The sequence below is a fragment of the Convolutriloba macropyga genome, chromosome 2 (assembly GCF_964194025.1).
Source record: "Convolutriloba macropyga chromosome 2, txConMacr16.3, whole genome shotgun sequence".
Lineage (NCBI taxonomy): Eukaryota > Metazoa > Xenacoelomorpha > Acoela > Convolutidae > Convolutriloba > Convolutriloba macropyga.
This window is the reverse complement of record NC_134469.1, coordinates 2,791,382-2,812,145: the sequence shown is the minus strand read 5'-3', so window position 1 is coordinate 2,812,145 and position 20,764 is coordinate 2,791,382. Positions and strand designations below refer to the sequence as shown.

General features: G+C 34.3%; 1 protein-coding gene and 1 non-coding gene across 2 annotated transcripts; one reads left to right on the top strand and one right to left on the bottom strand.

The window, feature by feature from the left end:
- Nucleotides 1–7,948: 7,948 nt before the first annotated feature.
- LOC142335062 (uncharacterized) lies at nucleotides 7,949–17,272 on the bottom strand. Its single transcript, XM_075383393.1, has 3 exons — nucleotides 15,989–17,272; nucleotides 12,004–12,236; nucleotides 7,949–8,300 (listed from the first exon to the last, which is right to left on the bottom strand). Exons 1-3 carry the CDS (start codon nucleotides 17,269–17,271, stop codon nucleotides 8,005–8,007), a joined length of 1,812 nt encoding a protein of 603 aa, XP_075239508.1. The 5' UTR covers nucleotide 17,272; the 3' UTR covers nucleotides 7,949–8,004.
- Nucleotides 8,578–8,650, top strand: Trnak-cuu (transfer RNA lysine (anticodon CUU)). Its single transcript has one exon. It is a non-coding gene; the product is annotated as a tRNA-Lys (tRNA).
- Nucleotides 17,273–20,764: the final 3,492 nt, after the last annotated feature.

The window sequence follows — 20,764 nt, the reverse complement described above, 5'->3', positions numbered from 1 at the left end:
GTGACTTTTAATACTCACAACAAGAAAAGAAAACGCTCAAATATCAATTTCGCACGGTAAACAGCCCGTTTTTGAATTAATATTTAGTCAGCCTAATTTTGCCCATTTATTTAGATTATTATATGACTCAACCTCATCAGAGAGAGATTTGTTCAAAATTGAGATAAACAGAAACCAAATAACTGAGAAAATCAGGAGCGAAGTTGTCCAGTTTTCCGTGATCAGCAATAAATTGAGTCCCACTTGAAATCTGTTCAACTTGATCATGCCTCCTTTACTTTGGTCAAAATTTTCCAATGTAAATTTAACATTTTTAGCAATGTTGGACGTGGGGATCAAATTAGTGACTAGGCAAACTTTATCTGAAGTTTCTCTTTGACATTTTCTGAATTTAGCATGTCATTTTTTCCGAATTTAGATCTATTAAACTTCTGATGATTACGCATCGATTGATATAAAAATCAAGTCAGCTACTTAAAATCAGATCGACAGCAACTTAGATGACGAACTCAAGAAAATTAGAGCACAAGCGTAGAAAACACGCATAAATTTAAATGGTCGAAAGAGGAGCAAAAACTTTAATTGGAGAAATTTATATAAAAAAGGGCAAAAGCGGCAGATTGCCAAAAAATCGCCGTTGTTGAATCCCATGACCCCGATTGCAATCAAATAATATTTCAGAATTAAATTTAAAAAGCGAACTATTTTGATTTTAATTTTTAAATTAGGCCACTTCTCTTTTCATGATGACAGAATACAGATAATAGTATCCCTAGCAATATCCATTAGATAAGGCAACAAAGACTGGGCTTTATCTCGTTTTTGTTTTCATTTCGTTTTCAGATATTCACTCTGTACATTTGAGATTGCTTTGCCCAGCAAACATTCCTAACAGCAATTTGAGCAGAAGGATAGAATAAGTTTGCTGTAGAGAAGTAAAAAAAATTCCATGCAAAATGTCAAAAAAGCGGCGACATTGGCCAAAACGAAAAACATAAAAAATCTGAGTTATTTCTGAATAAATTACTTTGCAAATCAGCTGTGTTGTTGACATTTGCAAAAAATTACGTTTACCATATTTTCAATTGTACTAAGAATAAATTTGTACTAATAGTGGCCAGACTTTTGCATCTGTGTCTGGCCTTTTTTAAAGAAAAACTGAAAATAACCGAAAACAACCATTGTATAGAAAACTTCAACTTCCAGATCATGATATTGTACAATCAAAATTCTTCAAATCGGACGCCAAAGAGGTATTGAATCAAACGAAGATAAAAATAATTAAAAGTTAATTGAAGTAGAGTTAAAATTTATCTCAATGCCCCCAACGAAACTAAAAAAACCGCTAGTTATGACCTAAACTATTGCTCAAGGTCTAAATAGAATCTGAAACCGTTACTCAAACTAAACAACCTCAACAGTAACAAAGCACCAAAATAAATTTAAAGTTCACAAAATACAAAAAATTTTGAAAATAGCTGGCAGATTGTCAGATTATAGCCGCAATAGCTTCGTATACCTGCAGTCTAAAAAAGAGTAAAAAAGACAGACCAAAAAATCGCCTTTTCAAGAAGGCTGATATGTTATATTTTGGTTTAAAATCTGCATAAGTTTTTGGTGCCTCTATTAGCTGCTCTCAAATAACCTTCATTTAGAGTGACACTCACCCATTTGACCTTATCTCTTTGAATTCGATTTGAAAGTTAGGAAGTCATTTTTGAGAGTGGCGCTAGTCAAGTGTGACCAAAAATTTAATCACGCGAATGAAAAAAACTCGCTCCACTAAGAGCAAAAAATGACGTCACACAAACACTTCAGTTGAAATTGCATGAACCAACAAACAAAAAGCAGATTTGAAGTGGTTGTGACGTCATATGGTCGTAAAAAAATCTTGCAAAAACAAAATACATAACATTGCAGGACAAGTCCTGAAATACAATTCAAGAAATTTACAGATTATAGTATCCCTAGCAATATCCATTAGATAAGGCAACAAAGACTGCGCTTTATCTCGTTTTTGTTTTCATTTCGTTTTCAGATATTCACTCTGTACATTTGAGATTGCTTTGCCCAGCAAACATTCCTAACAGCATTTTGAAGGATAGAATAAGTTTGCTGTAGAGAAAAAAAAATTCCATGCAAAATGTGAAAAAAGCGGCGACATTGGCCAAAACGAAAAACATCAAAAATCTGAGTTATTTCTAAATAAATTACTTTGCAAATCAGCCATGTTGTTGATATTTGCAAAAAATTACGTTTACCATATTTTCAATTGTACTAAGAATAAATTTGTACTAATAGTGGCCGACTTTTGCATCTGTGTCTGACCTTTTTTAAAGAAAAACTGAAAATAACCGAAAACAACCATTGTACAGAAAACTTCAACTTCCAGATCATGATATTGTACAATCAAAATTCTTCAAATCGGAAGCCAAGGAGGTATTGAATCAAACGAAGATAAAAATAATTAAAAGTTAATCGAAGTAGAGTTAAAATTTATCTCAATGCCCCCAACGAAACTAAAAAAACCGCTAGTTATGACCTAAACTATTGCTCAAGGTCTAAATAGAATCTGAAACCGTTACTCAAACTAGACAACCTCAGGAGTAACAAAGCACCAAAATGAATTTAAAGTTCACAAAACACAAAAAATTATGAAAATAGCTGGCAGATTGTCAGAAAATAGCCGCAATAGCTACGTATACTTGCAGTCTAAAAAAAAGAGTAAAAAAAGACAGACCAAAAAATCGCCTTTTCAAGAAGGCTGATAAGTTATATTTTGGTTTAAAATCTGCATAAGTTTTTGGTGCCTCTATTAGCTGCTCTCAAATAACCTTCATTTAGAATGACACTCACCCATTTGACCTTATCTCTTTGAAGTCGATTTCAAAGTTAGGAAGTCATTTTTGAGAGTGACGCAAGTCAAGTGTGACCAAAAATTTAATCGCGCGAATGAAAAGAACTCGCTCCACTAAGTGAAAAAAATGACGTCACGCACGCACTTCAGTTGAAATTGCATGAACCAAAAAACAAAAAGCAGATTTGAAGTGGTTGTGACGTCATATGGTCGTAAAAAAATCTTGCAAAAACAAAATAAAAACATTGCAGGACAAGTCCTGAAATACAATTCAAGAAATTGTTTTAATTGATGACCTGAAAATCACTTACACCGCTTTAATAGTCAAATGAGAGCTGTAAGTAATGAGACCAAGCAATAAAACAACACCGGAACAACAGAAACAAGCAAGACTAAAAAATCAACTTTTATTTTGTGAAGACAGGATCACCATCAAAAAACAAATGCTATGAACTCAAACTGCCAACTAATCCTCTATTTATCATTAGCAACCTGTCATTTAAAGTCGATGAGTCCTCTCACTAATAATATTAAATGGTAAGACAAAAATAACCAAAAGTCGCAATAAAACTCGCTGAAACCTTTTGAAAACGCTTAGTATAAAGGCCAGAGAACTTAACAGCTACTCGACGATACAATTACATCAATTAATTTGGTCCTCAATGACCACCACTGAGACCTTTCATCAATGAGATAAAGTGATAAGACAGCAATAAGTAAAACTAATACGAGCAAAACTTAAAAAATCACAAAGATTATTTTTTAGAAAACGAACAAGCGTATAAGTCACAAAAAGCAATAGCTATGAATTGAAATGACTTGCTCTAACTGAAAATTTTTAACAACCAATGAAACCGGTCGATGATGAGACTAAAATAAGACGACAAAGTTGAAAAGAGAAACTTGCAAAACTCAAAAAATTCGATAAATATTATTGAAAGCAATTAGTGCCATTCATAGAAAGCACTAGCTTTGAACAAAAACGATTGTTTCGAAAAACTTAACCCCTGTTAGCAGCATCAGAGACCTTTCCCCATGAAATTCAATAAGACACCAAAAAGTACAATAAAAAGTCAAAAGTCCATTCAAAATTTTTGAGAAGTAGTGTCAAAGTCATGAGAACCACTCGCTACGAGCCATTAATTGTTTTCTTTTATGCCTCATTAGTGACCAATCAGACCGTTCATTGATGATAATAAGTGATAACACAACAGATAATTTTTAAAAAGGGAGCAAAATCTAAAATTTTATGACAAAAAAATAGTGGCAAAGTCGTAAAAAGTTTTAGCTGCCCATTAATTAAATCAAGCGACGGCAAATAGGCGCAATTAGAACAAATATATGCCATCTTAAAAGCATTGACGGAGAGGAAACTCTGAGAATAAAGTCAAATTGACGCACCTGAAAAAAAATCCATCTCAAAAACCGCCAATTTGTTCAAACACCAATTTCTCACTCAACTTTTAAGGTATTTTGAAAGAAGTCACGTCTCAAACCTACTCGATTTTTCGCACCCTTTACTATTTCAGTCTGACCAATATTACCACTCTAATTTGACTTCTCACTGACGTGAAAACGCCGAAAAATTGTGAACAGATCTTAAAAAAAGACAGCGCACCAATATAATTCTAATTCTTTCCCCAAAGACGATCAAAACCTCTAAAAAAGCTTGAGAACCTATAAAGCAGCCTATTGAAACCATTTCGGTATAGAAAAAGATTTAAAGCAAAACACTGCTTTGAAATTGCCTCACGTGAACAAAAATTAACTGCCACTAAGAAAAAACTTTTCAAATTTACCCTTTTCGCTCTTTTATAATGCGGAAAATAAAAACGGCTCTGTTCAAATAGCCGAGTTTCGTTGAGCAAATTGACATAAACACTCCCCTTTCGCACAAAGCATTTCCCGTTTCAATGATCGATCAAGAAATAAACAGCCGGAAGATTCCGTAAACAACTGGAAGTTATTCTCGACATTTGCTCAAGAAACCTATAAGCGAAAAACAAAAACCAATTCAACAAGAAACCACCAGATATAAAAAACTACCGCAATTGAATGATGAGAAAACGGGGCACAGAAGAATACGTTTTGATTATCCGGTTTCTTTCAAAATTTATACTTAATCACTCCCAACGTCAACATTATCAGTATGTTATTCACTCACTGCTTAATAACCTTAACAGTTTATAAACATAAAAATCAACGCAAAATTGCAAAAAATCAATTGTATAGATTAAAAGGCAAACAAAAATTTCAATTTTTGTTTCAGGCAACAGTATAAAAACACAATTAAAGATCTTTAAAGATCAATCGAACATAGAAAAATATGCAGAATTTAAAAATACCTAAACTGAAAAAAGAAAACTGCAGCAATTTGATATTACTGCTCTCAAATTTGATCAAAATTTCGGCGAAAAAATTACCATTTAAAATTGATCGATATTAAGCTCATTTTGTTCAATTTCAAATGGTTATTTTTTTATCTGAAATTTTGATTCTATTATCAATTTTTAGAGCAGTTATATCGAATTTTTGCAGTTTTCTCTTATGTTCAAAGCATTCACACGAAATGCGTTTCCAGTTTTGACTTGAAAAAATTGATAAGCAATAAAATTGCGTTAAAAGCATCAACTCAGAATTCGGGATATAAGTGTAAAAATATTTTAAAATATTAAAATATGTAATAATAGTTAAAATATTATGTTTACCCACCGAACTTTTTGATCGCTTATCTATTCAAAAATACGTACGGCAGAATCTAAGTAGGAATAAAACGCACAACCAGACGTCACCAATATTACCTGCCAAAAACCACAAAGATCAGTATACAAGATTCACGCGCCAAAGCCTTTCAACAGATTGAAGGAAAAAATAAACTTCAAAACAGTTGAATTTTTGAATTTTCGAAATGTTTTGGCCACTAGTGATTTTTTTGTAGCAAAAATGTCAAGTTCTGTTGCAATTTAATTCCCAACATGCATTCTTCTATCGAAACAAAGCCGGCAGATTGCCGGAAAATAGCCGCGATAGACGCTTGTGGCCTTCCATGAATTGAAACAACTAAAGAAACAAGATGGGCAGATTGACCAAAAGTCCTTTAGTAGACCACTAGATTTTTTGGGTTAGATACGTACTGTCATTTTTAAGATACACATACGGTCTATAAGGAAAAAATCCTAAAAGAGCTTTTTCAAATTTGATTTTCGAAATCAAAAACTCAAGACTAATATTCAAGAATTAGGGCATATAAGTTTGGCACTACTTAAATGCACACTATGGATCTTTAACTAGTAAATGTTCATAAAATTTGAAGTTCCATAAGTGAGTTCAGAAGTCATTTTTTGAGTGAGGTAAGTCACGCAATCGACCTAAAAGCAGAAATGACGTCACGCAGACAAATTTTAACTGCCAAGCAGTAGATGTCACTGAAGTCATTGAAAAACTCAGGGTAAGACAAAACAAAAATCTGTTAGACGAAGTAGAAAAAATTAGGAGCGCAATAATAGCCGCCTGGAATTGTTGACGCGGCTATTAATTGACGTTTGTTTGTACTGATTCTTCGCAGATTTATGCATCTGTGAAAATATTGGGCTTCTGTGAGAAAGGACCATGATAACTATCAAAAATTGTTTAACGTTAAACAGAGATTTTAAAATTTTAAGAACAGAATTGTATGCTAAGTTCAATCCTCACTGTGGAAAAACCTGAAAATTGAACGCCACGCAAAACACCTGAAACAAAAACCACAACTTCTAGTCCACAAATTTTCTTTTTCACGCGCCTGAAAATAGAATGTGAGTCAGATTCCATTTATGAACAAAAAATGTTGCATGAAAAACAGTCTCAAGGGGCCATTTAAATAATTTATATACATCTTAAAAACGATATAAAAAATCAGCCCTTTTTCAATTCTTACCATTCTGACTTATCGACCAATATTTCCAAGGCCAAGTCAAAGATTTGAAACAGATATTGCACATAACAAAAAATACTTACAGAAAGTATTTCAAAATCTCTGCCATGCATTAAAAAACTTTAACCAACAAACTAACACAAAATCTCTCTAAGATCTCAACACTTATCAAGTGAACTTTTACACAGCTATCCTGATCTTTAGAATCGTGGATAGGAATGGTGAAAAAACTTAAACTTTCGGGAAACTTGGAATGGAAAAAAGCACCATGGCAGATTTTGTCCGAATTTACTATCAGCAACTATTTAGCCAGCAACAAAACACCAAAAATGTTTTGAACACCACGTTTTGAAATATAGAAACGCAAAAATGTCAATCAAACTAATCTGTCGATTTTTTGTGAACATTTTCATTAATTCTCTGAAGTTAACATTGCCAAAATTAACAACATACAAAGAAAGTCAAGATTGCAGAAAGAAAGCCAGAAACATGATTGCCGCAACATTCTTGCCAAAAAATGCTCAAGTGCGTCAAAATCCCCAACTGTTAAAACGGGCACAATTACCACAAAAAAGCTAGTATCTGAAAATGAAAGGCTATAATGCAGACCAGTATAGCCAATTCGACAAGAAACAATGAACTAATAAAAAACTGCTTGAAAATGTAGCAAGTGAACAAAAGGTCGCTCCCCCTCATTTCACACCTATTTTGTCGCGCTCCTACAAACTGCGACATGAACAGGAAACGACCGGCTTCGCTCTGTACTTACATTTTGTTCAGCAACTTGACCTAAATAGTTTTGTTGTCACATGCAGCACTCCTTTTTTCAAATACAATCAAACAAAATCGGCGATTAAAAAAACGCTCCACCGATACATCGAGCAGTAAAACAGAAAACCATAACGACTCTTCGAGTAGTGAAAAATGAACTCCACCAATACTCCTCTTCGAGTCGTAAAAAAACAGCGCAAATTTAGCCGACCAAAAATACGACGGCGGCTATTATAAAAAAGACTACCAGGGACAAAATAGTTGCTGCAAACTTCGCCTGAGAGCAACTTAAAAAAAGCAGTTTTCTGCGTTTCAAAAGTACAATAAACTTTTGTTTAAGATCTTTCACGAAGTCTAAAGCCAAAAAAGTTTTATAATCACTGTAGATGACTTTGGCTTAAAACATATAAGTTCTCAACATTCAATTAAATACTTCACAATTAACAACATTATAACTAACTAACTAACTCTTCAACGCAACACAGGACAGCAAATTGTTGTCTTGTTTTTTCAAACAAACAATAACAGATGCCTCTTCGTTAGTGACGTCACATTCTAACTTTCCATTATCACAATCCCAAAACGAGATAGAATTGCACATTCCAGCAGTATACAATTGCTTAGAATCCTCGGAAAATTCAATACATTTCACTGCATTGGTAAAAAGACCTTCTTCAGACTCGCGCCATTTGGACTCAGACTTCCAGAGAAGTTTGGAAGATCGTATATCGTACAGCATGACGTCACCAGATTTCGAACCTGAAATTAAAACGCGATATTGTTCCTCTGGGTTATCATTTGATACATTTTTTCCGTTTGCGCCCCCACCCAGCTTACTTTGTTATTTAATTCGTTATTTAAGCACGTGCGGAATCTGCAGCTTCGATGCTGAGGTCTTCAAATTCCACGGCAAGCACGTCATATATGCAACCAAAAATATTGTTTCATTAAAGATAGAAGAAGGGACAATTCACTCACCCCCCCCCCCCCCCGGAATACGTTTTGTACAAACCATACTGCTAACATCGCCACACAAGCCCGGCTAGCTCAGTCGGTAGAGCATGGGACTCTTAATCCCATGGTCGTGGGTTCGAGCCCCACGTTGGGCGCTCACGTACTTTTATATTTGGAATCTTAAAACTCGCTCCGCTATCTGTTCAACTATAGATTGAGAACTAATTCTTTCCCTAACTTTTGTGTATTCTTGCACTGGGGACAGTTTCTATTTCCCAATGAGGTGTGAACAGCTACTAACATTTAGGGTATTTACCATTACAGCCCCCACGAAATTGCCTCTTAATATTGTATCATAATTACCATGATGTGGGCTATAATGAAAAAGACCCAAAATTTATATAGATATTCGGAAAGTCCCAAAATTTATATAGATATTCGGAAAGACCCAAAATTTACATAGACCATTGTAAATGTAATCGATAATTTGTGTTTTTGCACTAATGGGAAATCCTAAATTTATTATAAACCATTACAAAGGTTATCAAGGATCTTTTACGTTTGTGCCCCCCCCCAGTTTAGTGTGTGCATAGTATTTGCACCTGCACCATCAGACGCACGTGCCGTATTTTTAAATAGTGTTTTAATATGTAATGACACGCGCTCTGTAACCGGGTGGGGGTTACATAACGTACTGTAAGGGGGGCACAAACGGAAAAGATCCAATTTGATAAACATAGCCGACAGATTGCCGGAATAGCTGCGAAAGAATAGACCTGCGTGCCATATAATAGAGATAGAAACAGATACAGATCTAAATTGAAAAAAATCGACGCCGCTCAAAAAACTTTGTAAAAACATTCAGCGAAAAATAAACAAAGCTTGTTGAAATTCATTCCGCAGAAGCCACTTATTAGGGACTTTTACTGCACATATGAGTTCATTTGACCTTAAACAAATTCAAACTAAGCTTAAGTTTTTAAAGTGCAAAGTCATTTTATTGAGGGAGGTAAGTCACGTATGATCAAAATCTAATCACGCAAATAACCTAAAAAACTTTTGCTAGAGCGAGTGAGAAATGACGTCACGCGCGCAAATGCCGTTAGTGAGAGGAAGAAGTCATTCAAAAAATTTGACTTTTTCAGCTTTGCTGTGTGAACAAAAGTAAAACGAAAAAAGAGCGTCAGACGACGAAACAAAAAACATAGCCGGTAGAATACCGGAAACGACTCGAATCGTCGTGCAAAATAATCTCTACCCTAACTTGGACAAAATCAGAATATCGAAAAAAACACTAGAAATAACAAAAACAGTAAACCAAAATAACATAAAATGCGTTAAAATTTTTTTCAGCTCAGGGGTTGGGGGGGGGGGGTAGGTACGTTGGGTTTGGGGGGCTAGATACGTTGGTGGGGGGGGGGGGGAGTTACGTTGGGGGGGGGGGGTAGTTTTTTGGGGGCGGGGTAGTTAAATGGGATCAAATTTTCTCAAATTGACCTCAGAATGTTACCAATTGCTATACATTACAAACTAAGCTATTGTTAAAGTCCAATGTTGGAAAACAGAAGTCAACAATCAAAAACGGAGGTAAAAGCTCGAATAGAAAGAAGTCAAAATTCAACTCATGAACAAACTTGCTTTCTGCTAAAAAAAAACATGTAGAATATCTATACTCCTCATCGAGTCGTAAAAAACCAAGAGCACCGCTAAAATAAATAACGAACACTTCAACGTTTCCGCGCAGCGTTCTTCACTAACTATATCTTTTGTTGGTTGAAGAAATATGATAAAAACACCAAATATTTGGTTCATAAAATCCAAGCACTTTTTATTGATGAGAGGATAGTTCTTTTGCTGAACAAAGTCATATTCAATATGGCATATCCAAAACATACTCGGCAGATTATCGGACAACAGCCGCCGTTGATTCCCATTATCAAGATTGGGATTGAAAGAGAAAACTAATGAAAAAAATTTTTTGCACACAAAATAAAAGTGCGAACTATTTTGATGTCACTTTGGAGCTGAACATACTCCTCTGTCATAGTGAGACGACACATGGGTTAGTATCAGTACCAATAAGCATTAGAGAGGGTAACTATTTCTGATTTCGTTTTTTTGGTACTGACTCTGTTGATTTCAAATTGCTTTGCTGAGCAACTGCTGAAACACCATGTAGCAGAATGAGAAAAAAGTGAAATTAGCCTAGAGAAGTCAAAAAGATTTCACGCAAAATGTTGAACATGCTGTGAGCTAAGGTAAAGAGCACGACAAAAAAATTAGCACGACGAAGTAAAAAAAAACAGTAAGACAAGCCCTGACGTACAATTCAAAGAATTTCCATTGACCAAATAAAAACTAGACCTAGAACTGACTATGAGTAAATAGAGCAAACCATTTAAAAAACAGAAAAACAGAAAATCAATGTCAAAATGCCGCATGTGAACAAAAAACCACTAGCGACAAAAACAACCTTTTTGTTCAAACACTTTATTTTTCTCACTCAACTTCAAAAATTGAGTGACAAATTTCACGCCTCAAAACCACTCGCTTTTTTGCTCCACTTCCTGTTCCAGCCTGACCAAAACCAAATGTGTGAACAGATCTTAACAAACATAGCCGAAAGAATTCCGGAAAAGACTCGAAGACAATTTTGACAAAAGCAGCTAGTCACATTTCTAGTTTCTGATCGCAGTGAGCATTAAAGAAGAGGAAGACTATCTTAAAATGATAAAGTTAAATTGATCTTGAATTGAAAAATTCCAAATTTAACTAAGAAGTAAATTAAACAAAAAAATCAATTAATTTTCCAATTTGTAGAAGTAAAAATACAAAAGGAAAACAATATTTCAAGTATTCAAGACAACTGAACTTCTAAAAAAAATTCGGACCAGCCAAAAAAATCTTGACAATTCTAATTTTGAAAAAGCCAAAACCTAGGAAATTTTTTTTTAAAATTTAATAATTTTTTGCATTTTTTCTGAGAAAGAATTATACTGCTTGGTACCAGAACTTATTTCTAATTTGTAATAGAAACTGCCCAAGAGCATTAGCGAAATACTTTCAAGTTAGCGTAGAACTCCCTTTATTTACCAAAACCTTCGAAACGCTATCAAAACAACCTTAAAACTATAACTGTAGTCTAAATATACCTCATATACAACATAGAAGTTAAAAAACAAAAAAAATGCTTGAACAAAGCCGCACGTGAACGAAAAAACTTGCTTGCTTAGCGAACATTTTTTTACAGCTACATTTCTTGCTCTGTTTTAAAAGAAGGCATGAACAAAAAAAAACACACACTCTCTCTCTCTCTCTTTTCTCCGCTCTTTGAATTTGTTCACTGATTTAAGTTTTACAAATTTTATTCACTACCAAAACTTCCGGTTTTCTTGCTCGTTCATTTATCAAAAAAAATCAGAAAACCATTAAGACTCTTCGGATCTTAATTTCAGATATGGCAAACAAGTAAGTTGTTCACATTCTAGAGATATTGGGTTCCACTTACCAACTGCCACAAACTGCCCATTGGGGGCAAACTTCACTGCAGACACTTGTGACTTCTGCTCCGTGAATATTCTGACATGTTCAGCCTTCTCAACATCCCACATTACACAGAGACAGTCACTACCTCCAGAGAGGATAAACTTCCCATTCGGGTGGAAGTCTAAAGAGTTGACAGTTGCTTCATGACGACACAAGATCCTAACGGGACTAATCGAATTCTCAAATGACCACACCCTATGATAAAAAAACAAAACCCAACTGACTAACTGATTATTTCATAGCATTTAATCTCGATCGGTCAAAAAAGTTTGATAAATTTAAGTTGGATGTTTTCGGTAGTCTTTTTTTCGCATATTGCATGCGAAATGGCTTTCATTGCAGGGATGAAAATAAAGTCATTTTGCATGCAATATGCAAAAAATAACTAAACAAAAACATGAAACATCCAAAATCCGTCAAGCCTTTATTTGAGATGCAGATATCTTGTTTAAAATATCAATTTAAAATTTATTAGCTACACGGCAGAAATGGTTTTTACAAATCTGAATTAGTTAAAGAGGCCACTATTTTCCGCAAAAAGCTATCATTTTTAATTTGAGCAAGAAAGCTCTCAAAACGAGTTAATAAGCGAAGTACACTTAATCTAGGTTCAATTAGAGTATGAATGAACAACTATTGAATCAGCTGGTTTAAAACAAGCTATTTAAGCTTCTTAAAAAATCAGTCCATCGAAGTTTATTTTGTATATTTTTCAATGAGGAACATGGGCAAGTTTGAAATAAAATTTCCCCGCAAAAAATGAATTACTCTCAATTGAAGCAGTACAGCCATATTATTTCGTATGTTAGGAAAATATGAACTTTAATTTAGACATTTTATTCTCCCACACTCGGCGACAAAAAATTACCAGCAGACTTTAATCGGGAAAAATAATCTCTAATCCTTCAAAAGTATTTTATTATAAGATCCTAGCAAATCGCTTTGAATCGTTTAAATAGTTTCGAAAACCAATCTAAAGACAATTTTTGTTCAGACAATTTTCGCCGATCGGTATATTCATCGTAGAGAAATGTGAGTGGTATCTAAGCTCGTCCAGCGTAGAGTTAGGAGTTAAAAAGATTTTTTTGAATTTCGTTTTTTCCGAGGAGTTATGGAAGTTTAAAGTTTTGTGTGAACACAGGACATTTGGCATGATTTTGTTCACTTTTTAGCTTAATTTTCGTTCAAATAAGGATTTTTTCTATAAAAATATGAATTCAAGATTACATTTCACGCTACTGAATAAAACATTTTTTCATTCCCAATAGACGAAAGGCGACAAAAATGCTAGTTTTGGTCTCATGGGTAAGTTTACTATAAAAAAAATAAAACTCGAATTCTCTTTGAGAGCTGTTGTTTTAGAAAAATTTTCGCATTTTTTGTTTTTTAAAGTCACTTATAGACTAGTTATATTCCATATCCAGATTAAAATAATGGCGAACCTCAGTTACAGTCAAATGAAGCCCAATGAACAAAAAATTTCGAGGGATCGCACTTTTTTTCTTTTGGCTTCTACTCCTACTTTTCGTAATTTTTAATGAAATTTTGATCTTCTTTTTGAGATTTTACTAAAGTTTTGGAGTCTTATAGTATAGACTCGTTGACTGAAAATGAAATCGGCTCCCTAAAGAGCATTAAGTGAACCTATCTAGTGCTTTGCGTTGACAGCTAATGGCTGTTAAGACATTAAAAGTAATTTTTCGAAATTTTGTTGAACATTAACCGATCTTAAACCTTTTTTGAACTGTATTTCATTTTCAGGACTTCTTTCCTTTCTACTGCAACCAAAATTGATCTGGCTAGCAGTTTTGACTTCCAGTTATTGGTTTTTTATTACTTCGATGCCACGAGTTTTCATAATTTTTCAAGGTTATAACATTATGATAAAACTGATAGTTCTCATTCGCTTAGAAAAAACATTCAATATATCATAGCGAAAATTTGCAGAGAAAGGCTCATGGTTTGAATGGCTTTGACTATTTCTTCTCGCACTTTTCTATTGAAATTTTGCTTTTTGCCTGTATTTGTTGTTGTTTTCATAACCATAAGACTTAATGAGATGGCTTTTTGATGTGAACTTTTGATGTGAACTTGTGAATGACAAACACAATAGTGATTCGATCGAGGCATAACCTAGCGTATTTATTGATTTCCTTTGAAAGCTATGGAATTTGATGGCGTTGGTTTAACGTGTTTTTCGTAAAAATTTCGTGGTATTGATGTACTTGTTGGTATTTGTTGGTTTTTTGAAGTAATTGTTTTTAAAACGAAGAAGAATCCCATCGCCGTTAAACAATAAATGAAGATAGAAAGTTCTTGCCGAAAATTTCATTTTTTAATGGCTTCGACACTTTTCTCTCTTTTTTTACATTGCTGTTTTTGACTGTTTTTTATTTTTTTTTGCAGTCGTAAAACGCTGAGAGGTCTCATCAGCTTCTAGTTGGGGATTGAATGAATGACGTTACTCAATGCAGTCAGTTCATAGCGAATAGTCTTCAAGTTTATGATATTCGTTTTCAAAATTTCTTTCAAAATTTCAAAAGTTTTCAGTTTTTGTTGTTCTTTTCGTTAACTTTTAACTTATTGTCATCACTGAAATTATCGTCCCACTTATCGTCCCATTTAATTCCATGTAATTCAAAAAATAACGAGTCTTGATATCGTTTTGTAACTGCTATTTCGTTTTGGTGGACGATATGCGTTTTCATGAAATTTTTGTGGATGGTCAATATTTGTGCTTCTTTTTCTGTTTTTTTAAGCATATTCGCGTAAAAAGAGATCCCAGTGGTTTTCAAATAAGGACCGAATGAACTTACTTAATCGCTCAGTATAATGTTAGCTGAATTAATATAGATAATAATTGAAATACGAGAAACGGTATTCAGAAAAATAATTTGTGTTTTTCGTAATTTGTTTTTTTTTTAAGTTTTTCTACAACTTTTGTTCTTTTCTATGGCTTAGTATAAACAAATACAGATCCTATCGGCTTCGTAATGACTTTTTAGTGAATTTATCAGGAACTATTTCGTTAAAGGCTCAGGGTTTTTTGAGACGTATGAAGTTATGAAACGTTTTTAAAAATGTTGAATGATTTTTGAATTTTGCCTCATTATTTCTTTTTGTCGACGTGTTACCTAGTCCCATTAAGGAAAAATCCTATCTGCTGTGTACTTGAGGAAAAGTAAATTTGTGTGGCTAATGTTTTTTTGATCTCATTGCCTTTTGACGTTGTTACAAGGTGCTTTTAAATTTAGTGAGTTTTTGGCGTGATTTTTGTTTTTGCTGATTTTGTTGTTTGTTTTTTTTTCTCGTAGACTTTTTAATGGCAGCTCTCGTGAGCGCTTCAATGAGGCATAACATTTAATTCAATTAGTAGTTTGGGTATGTAAAGATTTTTTAAACTCAAACATATATTTTTGATTATCTCTTCATTTGGTTGACAATTAAGTCAAAAATGTAGATGAGCTCCGGTCGGAACATCATGTGCGAACGCACATTAACGAACCTCCTTGTTATATAAATAAGCTAGAAGGAGACTTTTTGGCGTTAAACATCTTATCAGATTTCTACAAACGTGGAATAAATTATACGTACCTTATAAGTTGGCGCAATATCTTACATAATGAAGGTAAATCTTAAGTTTCTTATAAGATCTTATAGATTAATACATTACCTTGCAAGTTTACGCACGAATCTTGTAAGATCTTATACACTTAAGACACTAGTTGACCTCTAACAGCTTAATGGCCTTTTGGCTTTACTAGCTACCTCTCGAGGACGAAAAGTCAAATCTTCGAACCGAAAGAATCAACAATAAGCAATTTTCTCCATTTACGCACATTAGAGAGTTTGCACACATTTCGGCTTTTTCAAGGTACAATTTTTGTATAATTTTACAAGTGAAGGTACGATTTTTTAACTTAAGTTGAGATAAAAAACCGTCAAACCTGCATGTCATATCTTGACCACCAGATGCAAAATATGAGTCGTTGTTTGAAACAGATACGGCATAAAGTGAGAAATTATGTCCAGAATAATTGACCACAGATTTATTCGTAGTCAAATCCCAAAGTCTACAATCCCCATCGCCACCGCATGACAACAAATAAGGCCACGTATTTGAAAACTTTAAGGAAAAAACTGGTTTGTGATGGCCGTACAATACATTCAAAGATTTCAACTTGTCAATTCTCTTTCGGTTTTCAGCAAATATTTGTTCAAGCTCTTCATCCTCGGGAAGCGAGTTTGCAAAATTTTGCAAACTGATGGATTCGAGAGGAATTGGGTGGATATTTTGCATTTGAGAATGTACGAGGTCAATAGTTCTAATAGCATTATCCAAATTTCCGGTTGCTAAATAATTTCCACTCAAATCTGAGCAAAGTACGTTAGTAAAATTTGTGCTCAGCAGGTGAGTAGCAACGTATGTGTGACTCCTTTCACCATCAGTGATCGTCTGTTCTTCAGATTTTGTTGCGCTTTCGCCAAGATCGTTTTCACAACTTGGCTCAATTTTGACTTTAGTTTCATCAGTTTCAAATGGACTTTGTAAAAATTGTTCAATTTCAAAGCCATCAGGCGAACTAGTTTGAAGAATTTCAGTTTCGACATTCGATATGTTAACTTGTAGTTTATTGAGAAACAAGGACGATATAAACTGGAAGTCATTAGTAGCAAGTACTTTCGTTAATTGCTCCGAAGCTTGTTCAGAAATAGTTCGAACAATTTTAACATTAGCAAGAGCGTTCAATTCCGAAATAAGGGAAGCTTGATCTTGAACTGAAGATTGCTGAAGAAATTTAAAATTGGTCAACTTGTCACAAATCGAGCACGGCACTCCAGTTTGATTCTTAAGCTTATCACTGTATTTCGCCCAAAATTCGCCCGCAATCTGTTCATTTTTGCCCAAGCAGGTCACATATGTGTGACAGAATAACGGGTAAGCAAAATTAGCCAACAACTCGCGTTTTATAATTTTGGCATCTAATTTTTGTAAAGTGGTATGAAAACTTGTAAACTCGTTAGCAATTTCAACAGCAGATTTGTTCACGGCCATATTGCATAACTGTTGAACAAAGCCTGATTCGTTGCTGATTTTGCGTAGAAAGCTGTAAGTAGAAATAACAGAATTGGTACTTTGTGGTGACCGATTTGTGATGACTTTGGGGTTATGGGTTGGCAGGGTTTTTCCACACATTACGGGAGGAGGTAGGGCCTCCTCTTTCAACATTTCATCTGAAGAAAGTTGGAAAAAAACAAACGACTACTGTTGAAATAACTGCGCCAAAACAATTTCAGCTTCCACCTAAAATAAAACGCTTATTAAAACATTACTGCCAGAAGAGTCGGTAATAGCTGCAAAATAGATTTGCGTGCCGTAAAAGACAGATAGAAACAGATACAGAAATGAGTTAAAGTTATTGCTTCTGCCTAAAAGCTTAATAATTAATTAATTAATCGGCGACAACATTGAAAAAGTTTTTGGCTAAAAAAATTTTGACAATGGAGTGGTTCGAACTCCCATAAAAACGGAAAAGTAAAAACCAAAACGAGCTTCAGACGACAAAACAAAAAAACATAGTAGGACAAGTCCTGACCTACAATTCTAAGAATTTTCAAAAACTAAAAAAACTAGCACTAGAATGTGGACAATGAATGGATCGGGAAAACCATTCAGATAAAAAATTCACCACAAAGAAAAACCATTCACCACAAAGAAAAAATCAGATAAAAAATCGAAAAAACAGTCCACAAAATCAATGTCAAAATGCCACATGAAAATATAAAATCACCAGCGAGAAAGCGAATTTTTGCCCTTTTCTCACTCTACTTTAAAATAATAGAGAAAAAAATTTCACGCCGCAAAAGCACTCGCTTTTTCGCTCCACTTCCTGTTTCGGCGAGACCAAAGTGATCGTTTCAATTTCACTTCAAAAATTATGAAAATGTGTGAACAGATCTTGAAAAAAGGTAGCGCACCAATACAATTAAATTCTGTCAATTTTTAAAAAGAGCACCGCAATATAGCTACGCTAAGCTCACAGCTTCGCGGCTTGAATATGAAAGAGCAACAACAACAACAACAACAACCGAGCACCTACCTAAGGCCAGCATGACGAGAAAGCGTCACTTCTTTCTTGAACAGAAGTCAATTTGAACTTTGTTTAGGTGAGGAAATAAAAAAATCATTGGTATAATACTACCTAAGGTCAGCATGATGAGAAAGCGTCACTTCTTTCTTGAACAGAAGTCAATTTGAACTTTGTTTAGGTGAGGAAATAAAAAAATCATTGTTATAATATTAAGTTGTTCTTATTGCTCTCAAAGTTGCTCTTATTTATCCAATATTTCGAAAATTTATGCCAGGCTGTCTTTTTTCAACAAAGTTCGCAATACTTTTTATGCGCTTTAGAAAGAAGATAGGCACCATAAAAAAGTTTCTGGGGGGGGTAGACAACCCCTCCAAATATTTGGAAGCCACAAAACGCACATTTCATAATTTTTTCCACAGCGTGACCATTTCATCAAATTCATCCCCCCTTGGAAACACACCATCCATACAACATGAAAACACCAACAGAAATAAAATAAATTGAAAATCAAAAGCTTGCTTCAACCATCCAGATACTACACAAACAAAAAAACAATTCAGAATTAGAAAAAAATTAAAAAAAACAGAAATCTTTGTATTATTAATTATTGAAATTGAGGCAAAGCAATCCGGGTATGCTCAGAATCCAGAAAAGAAAAAATCCAGGCATTTTAGGAATAATATAAGGTTCCTTGGTTATCTCCAAGATCACGAAACGTTAGTTGGAAACTCAAAATGCCACGAACTGCTAGTCCTCCAAAAGCCTGAACCTGAACACAGGTGCAAAGCAAAGAAAAACACGAAACACAATTTTTTTAGAAACCTTAGAACTTTTGCGTATTTTATATTTATGCGTTCTTAACATATAAATTCGATTAGCTCGAGATATTCCATATCACGTTCAAGACATTCCAAAACTCTAAAAACTAAAAAATGGTTCTCACGAGTTATAAAACGGCATATACTAACACAGACAAAAGTTAAAGATGAAGAAAACCTCCGAAAAAGGTAGCGCACCAATACAATTTAAATTCTCTCAATTTTTAAAAAGAGCACGGCACAATAGCTACGCTAAGCTTACAGCTTCTCGGCTTGAATATTAAAGAGCAACAACAGCAACAACCGAGCACCTACCTGAGGTCAGCGTGATGAGAAAGCGTCACTTCTTTCTTGAACAGAAGTCAATTTGAACTTTGTTTAGGTGAGGAAATAAAAAAATCATTGTTATAATATTAAGTTGTTCTTACTGCTCTCAAAGTTGCTCTTATTTATCCAATATTTCAAAAATTTTCGCCAGGCTGTCTTTTTTCAACAAAGTTCGCAATACTTTTTATGCGCTTTAGAAAGAAGATAGGCACCATAAAAAAAGTTTCTGGGGGGGGGGGGGTAGACAACCCCTCCAAATATCTGGAAGCCACAAAACGCACATTTCATAATTTTTTCCACAGCGTGAGCATTTCATCAAATTCATCCCCCCTTGGAAACACACCATCCATACAACATGAAAACACCAACAGAAATAAAATAAATTGAAAATCAAAAGCTTGCTTCAACCATCCAGATACTACACAAACAAAAAAACAATTCAGAATTAGAAAAAAATAAAAAAACAGAAATCTTTGTATTATTAATTATTGAAATTGAGGCAAAGCAATCCGGGTATGCTCAGAATCCAGAACAGAAAAAATCCAGGCATTTTAGGAATAATATAAGGTTCCTTGGTTATCTCCAAGATCACGAAACGTTAGTTGGAAACTCAAAATGCCACGAACTGCTAGTCCTCCAAAAGCCTGAACCTGAACACAGGTGCAAAGCAAAGAAAAACACGAAACACAATTTTTTTAGAAACCTTAGAACTTTTGCGTATTTTATATTTATGCGTTCTTAACATATAAATTCGATTAGCTCGAGATATTCCATATCACGTTCAAGACATTCCAAAACTCTAAAAACTAAAAAATGGTTCTCACGAGTTATAAAACGGCATATACTAACACAGACAAAAGTTAAAGACGAAGAAAACCTCCGAAAAAGGTAGCGCACCAATACAATTTAAATTCTCTCAATTTTTAAAAAGAGCACGGCACAATAGCTACGCTAAGCTTACAGCTTCTCGGCTTGAATATTAAAGAGCAACAACAGCAACAACCGAGCACCTACCTGAGGTCAGCGTGATGAGAAAGCGTCACTTCTTTCTCGAACAGAAGTCAATTTGAACTTTGTTTAGGTGAGGAAATAAAAAAATCATTTGTTATAATATTAAGTTGTTCTTACTGCTCTCAAAGTTGCTCTTATTTATCTAATATTTCGAAAATTTTCGCCAGGCTGTCTTTTTTCAACAAAGTTCGCAATACTTTTTATGCGCTTTAGAAAGAGGATAGGCACCATAAAAAAAGTTTCTGGGGGGGGGGGGTAGACGACCCTCCCAAATATTTGGAAGCCACAAAACGCACATTTCATAATTTTTTCCACAGCGTGACCATTTCATCAAATTCATCCCCCCTTGGAAACACACCATCCATACAACATGAAAACACCAACAGAAATAAAATAAATTGAAAATCAAAAGCTTGCTTCAACCATCCAGATACTACACAAACAAAAAACAATTCAGAATTAGAAAAAAATAAAA

Excerpts from the sequence above, each read along its gene's own strand:
- LOC142335062 (XM_075383393.1), bottom strand. The coding sequence starts at position 17,271 with ATGTTGAAAGAGGAGGCCCTACCTCCTCCCGTAATGTGTGGAAAAACC. Across the intron at positions 12,237-15,988 it reads GGTCAAGATATGACATGCAG|GGTGTGGTCATTTGAGAATT; the intron begins GTTTGACGGTTT and ends TTTTTATCATAG. Across the intron at positions 8,301-12,003 it reads TGGGCAGTTTGTGGCAGTTG|GTTCGAAATCTGGTGACGTC; the intron begins GTAAGTGGAACC and ends TTTTAATTTCAG.